The 13,079-nt window shown below is 35.3% G+C and overlaps 1 protein-coding gene across 6 annotated transcripts in view; it reads left to right on the top strand.

Annotated features, from left to right (window-relative positions):
- PPP2R3A (protein phosphatase 2 regulatory subunit B''alpha) overlaps positions 1–13,079 on the top strand; it is a 233,752-nt gene that overhangs the window by 204,481 nt on the left and 16,192 nt on the right. For all 6 annotated transcript variants that reach the window (XM_070375954.1, XM_070375969.1, XM_070375959.1 and 3 more), the window contains 2 exons: positions 22–140; positions 2,551–2,657. In XM_070375954.1, coding sequence (XP_070232055.1) covers positions 22–140; positions 2,551–2,657 — 226 coding nt within the window. The remainder of the gene's footprint in view (positions 1–21; positions 141–2,550; positions 2,658–13,079) is intronic.

The following is a 13,079-nucleotide window of genomic DNA, read 5'->3' as shown; positions in this document are numbered from 1 at the left end:
ACCAGATTTGTTCTTACACAGGCAAAATAACTCTACGAGACCTGAAGAGATGCAGAATGGCTCACATCTTTTATGACACTTTCTTTAATCTGGAGAAATACTTAGACCATGAACAGAGAGATCCCTTTGCGGTCCAGAAGGTACCAGTATAGTTTTAACTTCTGTTTGAGGGATGCAATATCAGGGGTTCTATGCTTCAGATAAAAGTGGCCTCTGTCTGCAGGAATTTTGGTATTTTAAAAAGCTAACATTTAAAATATTTCATAACATACTGAAAAGAAAGAATAAAGGACTCAGAGCCCATCTCTTCCCACAGCTAATCTTCAAGTGTAGGTAATAACCTGCATCTGCCTTTCATTGAATGAACTATGTGCTTTGTGTACTTCCATATACATAGAAACTGGTTACAGAAAATTTTGAAATAATTGTCTTTCTCACTTTCAACACTACATCAATAGATACATCTCTATTACAGAGTATACACTGGGCTTGATTTAACTGTACCATTCAATTTCAGGATGGCATGGTAATGAAAACTAGATGCCCTCAAAGATAGACAACCTTCAGATAAATGTAACACTTTTTCAAGCAGTAACGATGACTGTATATGACATCAGTTTGAAGTCATTCTACAGCTGAAGAGCCGTGAAATGCCTTCCCCATACACAAAAACCTGTGGACTCTCAGAAAACCCACATCCAGGAAAAAAAAACAAACAAAAAGCAGAATATCACCACTTCTCCTTCTATTCCGCTGTTTAAAGAGTAAGAACTATATTGATGGAAAAGAACTGATTGAGTACATACACTACAGGAAACTTCCTCAGTCTTTTATCTTCCATATGTTGCATAACTGTTTGACCTAAATATTAATAGTTAAGAATACAAGGACCAGCTTCTAAAAACAAATACTCTGCACCAGAACTTGGAGCATATCAAGGTACATTATCACTAGCCTAAAGTCAGTATTATATTTCATTGAGTTTAAAATGTCCCATTATTTTATATACCTTTAAGCAAGAAAAAGCAATTATAAATCTAAGATGCATAGCAATTTCAGACATGTTTAAAAGATGGGGTGAAGTTCTTCAAATGGATTACAGTAATTAACACATTATGTACTCAGTATTAAGGTACTTACGTTCTTTTAGCATTACTAACTTTACATCCTAGGGCATTGTTAACCCAATTTCATTATGGAAAAACATCATTTTACCTAGAACATAGAATCTAAGATGCAGTCTGTATTGTAGAAGGAAAAGAAAATATATACTTTCTTCCCCCTTCGTTTTTTTATTTGTATTACAAATTTTACTTTAAATTTTCCTCTTTTTTCTGAGAGGTAGTAATTATCAACATTGTGATCTTCAAAGGATGCTATTAGTAAGTGCTCAGTAAATTCCAGGTACTGTGTTGAAGAGACACTGGGGGTTATATAGAGATGACTCAGTGTATAAAAAGAACGGGTGTATAGAGATGACAAAGACAGGAGAACAAAAGGTGGCAGCCCAGCCCACATAGTACAGTGAAGGAAATGACTAGGGGAGAAGGGCTGCTTCTAAGAAGGTAACTCAGATGGCAGGGTATCCAAGCTGGCTGTGAAGGAAGCAATAAAAATTCACTGGAGGAAGGGATGGTATATTTCAGGTTAAGTTTAAGCCGCTCAGTTGTGTCTGACTCTTTGTGACCCCATGGACTGTAGCCTCTGTCCATGGAATTCTCCAGGCAAGAATAGTGGACCGGTATATGGCTGATTCAAGTTGAGGTTTGACAGAAAACAACAAAATTCTGTAAAGCAATTATCCTTCAATTAAAAAATAAATTGAAAAAAAAAAAAAGAATACTGGAATAGGTTGCCATTTCTTTCTCCAGAGGATTTTCCCAACCCAGAGGTCGAACCCAGGTCGCCTGCATTGCAGGCAGATTCATTACCATGTGAGCCACCAGGGAAGCCACATTTCAGGTGGGCATATGCAAACCACAGGTCACTCCAGATCGCTGCTTTGCCAAGTGCGAGAGGAGAAGGGGCTAGAGAAAAGTCTCTGATTATAAGGCTGAAGAATCTAGACCCAAACAGTCCAGCTAATGAAGAGTACTTAATAATTTTGTGATTCAAGGTGTAGATTCAGTTTAGGAGTGTGACTTTAGTACCTCTTTAATGTTTAGAGCTTCCCTGATAGCTCAGTTGGTAAAGAATTAGCCTGTAATGCAGGAAACCCCAGTTCAATTCCTGGGTTGGGAAGATCCACTGGAGAAGAGATAGGCTACCCACTCCAGTATTCTTGGACTTCCCTGGTGGCTCAGCTGGTAAAGAATCCACCTGCAATGTGGGAGACCTGGGTTCAATCTCTGGGTTGGGAAGATCCCATGGAGAAGAGAAAGGCTACCCATTCCAGTATTCTTGCCTGGAGAATTCCATGAACTGTATAGTCCATGGGGTCAAATAAAACATTTTTCACATAGGTTTTTTCAGGATGTAAAAATTTGTGATGACCTATCTCCAATTTTTGTTTTTGATTCTGTTTCCTGTGGCCATCCCCTTCCCAATCAGGATGTTGAGAATGACAGTCCTGAGCCCTCCGACTGGGACAGGTTTGCTGCTGAAGAGTATGAGACCCTTGTAGCAGAGGAGTCTGCCCAAGCACAGTTCCAGGAAGGGTGAGTAAGTTTCCCTGTGTCTTTTTTAACAGGGGTAACCACATTAGGATCACCTTTAAAAAAATCAAGATTTTTGTCATATCATAAAAATGAGTGATTTTAACCCAATTTTAGTTGAGTGAATATTCCTCCGGCAGTATTCTCTTCCCTTCACTGATTTTATGAAAAGTCTTCTCATGTGCCATTTCCTTTAAAGAAGTTGTACCTTTTACTGAAAATGGAGATCACTGTGCAGTCATACTGCTCTGTTAGGGATGTTAGTAAGCCCTATAAACACAGGAGAACTGAAGCTCTTTTAAATAATAAAGACCATTATGATCATCAAAACAAACCTTTATCAGACATGGTTTTGTGCATTCAACTCTGAAGAAGAAGTTAACTTCTACTAAGGGACCATGGTAAGAAATTAAATTATCCAAGACTTTTACTACTTAGAACATTTAGTAACTGTACTTTGTTGGCTGTTTTCACCTTCTAGTGATTTCTTTAGCAGTTCCTTTATAGTCACTGTTTCTGTAAGGCTCTCAATCAATCCTCATTTATTAATGTAATACTTTTTTGAATAGGCAGTATACTCACTTAATATTCAAATTAAAGAATAGTAAGTTTCCTGCTACTCAGTTCTCCCCAGAAACAACCACTGTTATCACTTCATGTGCCTTTCCAAGGATGCTCCATCCTGTTCCCTCCCATTCTCACACTCTCTCGTTATACATATGTGTATAAAAGCAAATACACATATACATTTTTTTATTTTTTTCTCTTACACATATGGTAGCATACTATTTGGTTCTCCACTTTTTCCACACTTTTTATACAGTTTCTGTTACATAAGATAAGTTCTGGAAACCTGCTGTACAACACAGTATCTATAGTTAAAATATGGTATTGTGTGGTTTAAAATATATTAAGAAGATAGATCTTATGTTAAGTGTTCCTACAAAAGAAAAAAAAAAAAGAACACAAGGAAATGTCTGGAAGTAATGGATATATTTAGTGCCTTGGCTGTAGTGATGATATGACAGATATATGCATATTCCAAAATCATCAAGATATATTCACTAAGTGTGTCCAGTTTTTTGTATCAAACTTCAATAAATCTAAAAACAGTAACAACAAAGCTTGGGAGAACAGCATGGTGAACTAAATACTTGTATTTTATGATCATTGAGGTATAAATGAGGCAGCATAAATATCTGGGGATCCCTGAGTGTATGAAAAAATTAGTAAAAGAAGAACTGAATATTGGAAGAAAAACAAATCAATAAATTGGAGATTATTCCATAAATATATTCAGTGAATGTGCTAAGTTTTTTATAACTGCATAATATTCCACTGTATAGTTACACCATTATCTTATATTCCTCTATTCACAGACATTATAGTGAAAATAGTGAAATATTAAGAGATATAAGGTTACAGTGAATAATCTTTTATATATGTCATTTTATACATCTGTGGGATAAATTTCTAGGGTGTAGCTAACAGATAGGGCTTCCCAGGTGGCACAGTGGTAAAGAATCTTCCTGCCAGTACAGGAGACACAAGAGATGCGGGTTAGATTCCTGGGTTGGGAAGATCTCCTGGAGTAGGAAATGGCAACCCGCTCCAGTGTTCTTGCCTGGAAACTTACATGAACAGTGGAGCCTGGCAGGCTACAATCCATGGGGCCGCAAAGAGTGTGACACAACTGAGCACACACAAACACACACACACACACAGCAAACAGATAGCAAACTTACAAATACATAGGAGGATTTTGGAGAAGCCAATATGAAATGACACAGATACCCAGAATTAGCAATGGTGGGGAGCCATATCACCCGTAGGCCTAAAAGGACCAGGAGATGACAACATCATCAAAACCCAAAGGAGCAGCTCTATTCACAGGCATGACTTAATTCTTTGTCAGTGAGCTTCATTAGTTAGGAACTGGGGTAAGTACTGATCTTATGAAGCAATTATCACTTCTCTCAAGAACATGTGCAGATGTTTATAATAGTGAAACCTAAAGACAATCTAGGTAATAAGATTAATAAAATTATCATACATATACACAGTTCAATCCCATTTAACCATTAAAAATTCATTTTTTGGGTGTATAATTATTGACCATCAAGAAAAAAATAGGAATATGAAAAAAGGCCTTAAAAGATCTAGTGAAACAGAAAAGAACAAAATAAAGTTATCAGAAAGAAAATTAGGTATATGTAAGGAAAACAAAAGGGATCTAACTTATACATACTAGACAATAGAACAAATGAAGTAGAAAAAAAATTCAAAGATAATAAAAAGTTTTTTTGAAATAAAAGAAGACCTGAGTCTGAAAGGTCAGAAGTCACACCGTATGTTAATGATTGGCCCCACAAATGTGTGGTGAAGTTAACAGAATTCAAAGATTATTTGGGGGACTTTTTCAGCTTTTTAAAAATGTATGTCACCAGGTAAGAGGGGAAAAAATATCAACCTTGCCTCACAGACTGCCACAGGAAAAATGAATACCGGAAAAGATCATGAAGCAATATTTATCTCTCCCTCAGAGAAAGAAATTCTATACCCTAAAGTTTTATACTAACCCAAGATGACATTCAAGCATGAGAACACAAATGGGAATTTTCTAAAAACTGAAAGGAATAAAGCACCCATGAGCTCTTGTTTAAAAAGGGCATAATCATAAAACAGAGATGAGCCAAAATAAGGATCCCAGAAATGGAGCGACCATGGTGGAAAAGAAATAACAATGAGTGTTCAGTCCACTTAAACATAAAGGATAGGGTCAGAACATAGCATTCTGGAAAAAATAATATAACTCAAAGTGGGATGTAGAGTGGAGGAAGAAACGTGTGTAAGTTTCGTTAGCAGGTCCTCAATGGCTCCCTCTACAGCTAGTAAGTCAAGTTGAGGTTTAAGACTATTAATTAAAGTAAACACTTGAAAAACCAAAGCCAATCTCTAAATATTCTAATTCAATCAGAAAACGTGTGCACAAAAAAGAAAAACACACACCATGCAGCATAAAGATGACAGAACTAAAATAAATACTTTTTGATCAGTGAATGTAAGTGAAACAAACTCACTTATAAAAATAAAACAATTCCATTATAGAATGGTAACAAAAGCTGAATTTAAAAAGACTAAACAATGACCTCCCTGGTGGTCCAGTGGTTAACACTCCACAATCCCAGTGCCAGGGGCCTGGGTTCAATTCCTGGTCTGGGAACTAGATCCTGCATGCTGCAACTAAGACCCACTGTGCCACAACTGAAAATAAAAAAGATCCTGCAACTACAGATCCACGTGCTGCAACTAAGACCCATAGCAGCCAAATAGACTTAAAAAAAAAAAAACAACCACGCCCAAAAAGCTGTCCTGATAACATCAAATTTTTGGAGCAGAAACTCCAAAAGGAAAGAAAAGGAGAACTTGAAACCTGTTAGTTGCATCCATAGGAAATTATTCCCTGAAAATATTTTTGTGGTGTATTGTCCAGAGACTATTTACAAAATATATATTAGGCCACAAACAAAACTTCAGTAGACTTCCCAAAAGTATTACAATAATATAGAGTAGCTTCTCATTTCAAGGTGGTAAACAAAGCATCCTGTAGTTTTCAGTCTCTCATGCCATATAAAAATAAGAAATACAGAGTATCACCTGAAGTAAGAAGTGAAGCTTTCAGTGGACTAACAGGACAGCAGATGGAATCAGATTGAAGAGGGAGCCAGAGCTTAGGTTCTCTGCCAGAAGATGAGAAAGATAATTGCCACAGATAAGGGAGCAGTACTTAAAGATGATCCATACCTTAATATGACTGAAAACAAGAGCAAAAGGGAGGTTCAATCCAGGTAGGTTGAACCCTATACATCCCATCCTACTCTTAAAGGAAAGACAAAAGCAGTAAAAATGGAATCTTGGAGCAGCATGGCCCCATTCAGTTCAGCCACTCAGTCGTGTCCAACCCTTTTCAACCCCAGGGACTGCAGCATGCAAGGCTTCCCTGTCCATCACCAACTCCCAGAGCTTGCTCAAACTCATGTCCATTGAGTTGGTGATGCCATCCAACCATCTCATCCTCTATTGTCCCCTTCTCCTCCTGCCTTCAATCTTTCCCAGCATCAGGGTCTTTTCCAGTGAGTCTTCTCATCAGGTGGCCAAAGTATTGGAGTTTCAGCTTTAGCATCATTCCTTCCAAAGAAATCCCAAGGCTGATCTCCTTCAGAATGGACTGGTTGGATCTCCTTGCAGTCCAAGAGACTCTCAAGAGTCTTCTCCAACACCACAGTTCAAAAGCATCAATTCTTTGGTGCTCAGCTTTCTTTATGGTCCAACTCTCACATCCATACATGACCACTGGAAAAATCATAGCTTTGACTGTACACACCTTTGTTGGCAAAGTAATGTCTCTGCTTTTCAATATGCTGTCTAGGTTGGTTATAGCTTTTCTTCCAAGAAGCAAGCGTCTTTTAATTTCATGGCTGCAGTCACCATCTGCAGTAATTTTGGAGCCCAAGAAAATAAAGTCTGTCACTGTCTCCATTGTTTCCCCATCCATCTATTTGCCATGAAGTGATGGGACCAGATGCCATGATCTTCATTTTTTGAATGTTGAGTTTTAAGCCAATTTTTTCACTCTCCTCTTTTACTTTCATCAAGAGACTCTTTAGTTCCTCTTGGCTTTCTGCCATAAGAGTGGTGTCATCTGCATATCTGAGGTTATTGATATTTCTCCTGGACACATCTGAAAAGCACGTCAAGGCTGTATATTGTCACCCTGTTTATTTAACTTATATGCAGAGTAAATCATGCAAAATCCCAGGCTGAAGCACAAGCTGGAATCAAGATTGCCAGAAGTATCAATAACCTCAGACATGCATGGACCATCCATCCCCCTGTTCTCACTTAAAGTGCCAGCAGGTCCACACTGCTGTCTCCTGAGCAGCCAGTGCAGGGCCAACAGTACACGGTAAAGGAGACAAATATCAACCAACAAAATACTCAGCAAATGAAAGAACTTTTAACCCTGGACTCATTACAGCAATCAGAACTAGACATCAAGATGGGTATATTTACTATTTGCTTTTATTGGCTCTACTGTGTGGCATGCAGGATCTTAGTTCCCCAGCCAGGGATCAAACTCATGCCCCCTGCAGTGGAAGCTCAGAGTCTCAACTACTAGACCACCAGAGAAGTCTGTCTATTTTTAGACAGATAAAATTTTAAATGAAAGAAAACACAATCATTGGGTGATGTGATAACAGAATGGACACATCTGAAAAAATTTTTATCTATAATATTGATTGTAATACAGGAGTAAGAAATTCCTGTAGAAACCAGTAGAAATAATAGCCAGATAATTCCCAGAATTTTAGCTATTAAAACAAATAAAAATATAAACAGAAACAGAAGTCAGCTAATTTTTTCTGGCCAGGTAATAAATATTTTAGGCTTTGCAATCTCTGTCACAATTACTTGGCTCTGCCACTGGGTTGGGAAAGTAGCCCTAATATGTAAGCAAATGAATGTGGCTGTGTTCCAATAAAATTTTTAACAGACACTAAGATACTAAGTTCAGATCATTTTAACGTCATGAAGTATTCTTTGATTTTTTTTTTTTTTTTAAATTTAAAAAGGTAAAACAATTCATGGGCTATTATACCAAAACAGGTGGTGAGACAGATTTGGACCACAGATTGCAGTTTCCCAATTCCTGTACTAGAGTGAAATCTCAGTACATAAAAAGATAGAACTGGAAAGCTACTAGAGAGAAAAAAAAAATGCCCATAATATAAACACAAAAAGAAAACAGCATTTATTTAAAAACAACTTTGAACCTTGAATTCTGTTCCTATTTAAATGCAAAGGATAGATGAAGACATTTTTAGACATCAAGAGATGCAAAAATGTTTACCACCCACAGACAAACTTTGAAAGAAATATTAAAGGGTTTTCTTCAGCAACAAGGTAAATATATCCTAGAGGAATAGTGGGATATAAGCAAGAACAAAATTAGCAAAATTTATCCTTAGAATTCGGAGAAGGCAATGGCACCCCACTCCAGTACTCTTGCTTGGAAAATCCCATGGATGGAGGAACCTGTTAGGCTGCAATCCATTGGGTCGCTAAGAGTTGGACACGACTGAGCGACTTCACTTTCACTTTTCACTTTCATGCATTGGAGAAGGAAATGACAACCCACTCCAGTGTTCTTGCCTGGAGAACCCCAGGGACGGGGGAGCCTGGTGAGCTGCCGTCTATGGGGTCGCACAGAGTCGGACACGACTAAAGTGACTTAGCATAGCATAGCATCCTTAGAATTTTTATAGATACCATTAACAGATAGTAAAAGGTCAGGGTGAATCTTTATTAAAGTGGAGAATACAGACACTGATAAATTTATATTTTTATAATGATAACTATAGAGTTAAAATGTCTTAAATTTTTTAAGGAAAATCACTAAAAGTAAATATTAAATGGAAAACTTTCTAATCATTTTCAGAAAAAGACAGTAGACTATTTAACTGGAAAATCTGTATATAGAAAACTCAGTCTACTAAAAGACAAGTGTGTTTAACCAGTATTCTTTTGGTAAGAAGTGACTTTAACTCACATTGGCATAAAGGGAAAGCAAAGCCTTAGCAAAAAAGAAATTGTGGGCTTAAAGAACTGAAAAGTCCGGAGCTAGTACTGACTTCAGAGACTTAGATTGTCTCTCTTTAATCTCTTAGGTAATGCTTTTCTTTCATTCTTTCACTCTTCAGCAAATTTTTAGTATGTGGTGGCAAAATGATAGCTTTACATTCAAATAAAAGAGCAAGTCCCTTTCCCACCAGATTCTACAAAAGCCCAGGACTTGTTTGGCTGTAATTGGCTTATTTTGGGTCTAGTCCCTGAACCAGCTCTAGAAGGAGTCAGACCTAGAAATTAGCTTGGACAGAAGTTCAAGTTCATCCAAACCACATGTTTTCTCAAGGAAAATTTGGGAAATTTGAACATGACGGTCAAAAAAGGGGAAACGCATGCTGGTAAAGGAATAGCAGATGTTCACTACAGTATAAAGGAGACAAAAAGACAAAGACAGTACAAAATAAATAGACAAAATAAGTCCAGATATAGTATGAATCACAAAACTCAGAAGGGATTAAAAATCCAACTGTACACTATTCTTTAGATTCATACCTAACGCAGAGGCAACAGTCAAATAAACAGTAAATAAGAGGAAATCAGGTACAGTAATGTTTATGAGACAAGTAGAAAGCTTTAAAAGAAACATCAGTATTTCAGCAGTTGGCCGTGAAAACAAGTCACCAACTTTAAGCAATACAAAAAGCAAATCTGATAGAAATACAAAAGAAAACTTGACAATCCCATAGTCATATAAAACCCAACAAATCAAATAGGACAAAAAATTCATAATATAGAATTAGTAAACATTCATAGGGGTACTCAAAAATAGATTTGATACCCGACAAATATGGAGCCATCACAATACAGTGCCTACTTATTAAGGCATGAAGAATATCACATTTTTAAAAACTACTAACATATAGGCCATATTTGTTACTTATGAAATTAGCAACAACAACAAAAACACACATATCTGGAAAGTTAAAAAAAACATTTTGAAAAATTAAATATATCTTAAAATAACTGTTAAGCTACAGAGAAGATCAAAAAACCAATTACAGGGTTTTTTTTAGAACCAGGCAATAAAAGCATTATATTTATTAAGATATGTAGGATATAAACACGGGAAAAGTTGTAATCTGTAGAAAGAAATAAATTAGGCTGTCATCTCAATATGCATGAAAAAGGATGACAAAATAGACCCAAATAAAGTACATGAAAAGAAGTTAAACAACTGTATTTCAAACAAAAAATAAATCTATTAATTTATACATACACAACCAGAAAGCATACTGTGCCAAGCACTATTCTAAATATTTTAATTCATTTTAATCACAAAACTCGTATCTTGTAGATGCTTTATCCCTGTTTTACAGATATTAAAACTGAAATACAGATTAACTTGTCAAATCTACCAACATGTATAAAAGAATACATCAAAAGAATACATCATAAGTAAGTTGATTTTATCCCAAAAGTGCAAGTGGTTCAACTTTACAAAATCTGTCATTAACAGATTAAAGGAGAAAGAAAAGAAAAGAAAATATAGACTGATTCTTTGAAGGCATGTGATAAAATATATTTTCTAATTTGGAGAAAATGAAACTAAGCAAACTTAAAAAGAACACCTCCTTAATGGGTAAAGGGTATTAATCCCATAGCCCAGAAATAACTAGCTAAAAATATAATAGGGAGAAAATCCTATTTGTGATAGCAACAAAAAACGTTACTTGAAAATATATATGACAAAAATATAAAATTTCACTAAAAATTACAAAGATCATTCTCCATGTTAAAATTGTATATAATCCCCCCAAATATGTTATAGAACTTGATCAACTAATTCTGAAACTCATATTGAACAATAAATACAAAAGAACTAAAGTGAGTTCTGAAAAGAATCAAAGGTATGGTAGGGCACAGGGGATGCATAATCCAAAGCTATAGTAATTAAACTCCGTATAGGATCCATGCCAAAACTGAAGACTTATGACACTGTGTCAAGAAGTCTAGTCAGTAAAATGTTGACTCTCTGCAGACTGAAAAAAGTACATATTAAGCTAATACCTGCATGTAAATAAATACTTTAAATGCAAAAAAATGATGGGAGAAATTTATAAGGGAATTATAGGTTTGAGTATATTTTAAAAGTGACAAATTGGACATCACAATCAAAAGGCATAGGGTTGGGTCATCAATAATGTTCTTTCATTATTGGGATCTTCAGAATCAGTAGTTAAGAACATGACTGTTAACCAGTTCTAAAACATCAAAAGATAGAAATTTCACCAGGAAATAACAATGAAAATTCCCACTTCACCAGAAGGTAAAATGTAGTAGCCAGATATAACTATTTTAAATGCTATTTTTACCTAACAACAGCCTCGAAATACATAAAACAAAAATTGTCAAACAATTCAACAATTAATAGTTTAAGATTTCAACACTTCTCTTACAGTAGTTGATGCTAGTAGAGACAATTACTAAAGACACAGAAGACTTGAACAACACAGTGTATTTGATCTAACCAGCATATGTACTCTACAAAACAGTAGCAAAATATACATTTTTCTCAAACGCACATGGAACTTCTTCAGGAAAGACCATATGTTAGGTGAAAAAAAAAGATTCAATAAATTCAAATAAAGTATGTTGTCTGATCATAATAGGATAAAATTACAGATTAATGACAGAAGGAAATCTAGGAACCCCAAAATGTTTAGAGATTAAATAACACATTTCTAAAGACACATGGGTCAAAGGAGATACTGCAGGGAAATTTGATGTTGTCCTGAAACAAATGAAAATAAAAGATGATATGAAAATCCATGTGTGGGGTGCAATTAAAGCAGTGCTTAAAGGAATATTTATGACCCAGAAAGTTCTAACATCAGTAAGATAAGCTTCCATCTTAAGCTAACAAGTAAGAACCAATCAGACCCAAAATAAGTAGGAAGAAGGATATAATAAAGATCAGAGTAGAAATCCATGAAATAGAAAATAGGAAAATACTATGAAAGAATTTATGAAATCAAAAGTTGGTTCTTTAAAAATATTTTAAAATAGAAAGCTTTAGATAAAGAGAGAAAGGAATAAATTAAAATCAGGATAAAGGAGGATACATCACTATAGATATACTTATAAAGGAGTATTATGAACAGCTTAATCTCAGTAAGTTTCACATCTTAGATGACATGGGACAAAATCATCTAAAAACTCAAATTACCAAAATCAACTCAAATAAATTTAATTATATCTATTAAAAAAAGAAAACAGCTCAAGAAGAAATGGAAAATCAGGATAGGCCATATCAAGACACTAAATAAGTTATTAAGTTCTCCCCAAAAGAAAAGTCTAGGTCCAAATGGTTCATACATTTAAAGGAAAAAAATAATACCAATCTTTCATTAATATTTTCAGAAAATAATAGGAGGGGACACTTCAAAACTAATTTTAGAAAGCTGGTATTACCCTGATACCAAAGCCAGACAAAGATACCAATATCCCTTATGAAATCAATATAAAACTTTTTACAAAATATTAAAATTATCAAATCCAGCAACATATAAAAAAGATTATACACTATAAGTAGGTTTACCCCAGGAATGGAAGGCCATCTTAACATCTGAAAATCTACTAATATAATAAACCATATTAATACAACACAGGACAAAAAGCACATGATCATTTCCATAGACACAAAAAAAGCCATTTGACAAAATCCAACATCCATTCAAAATATCTCTTACCCAAGTAAGGATAGAAAGGAACTTTCTTAACCTGATAGAAGACATCTAT

Source organism: Bos mutus, chromosome 1 (genome assembly GCF_027580195.1).
Source record: "Bos mutus isolate GX-2022 chromosome 1, NWIPB_WYAK_1.1, whole genome shotgun sequence".
In the NCBI taxonomy this organism is placed as follows: Eukaryota; Metazoa; Chordata; class Mammalia; order Artiodactyla; family Bovidae; genus Bos; species Bos mutus.
This window is presented reverse-complemented; position numbering and strand designations above follow the sequence as displayed.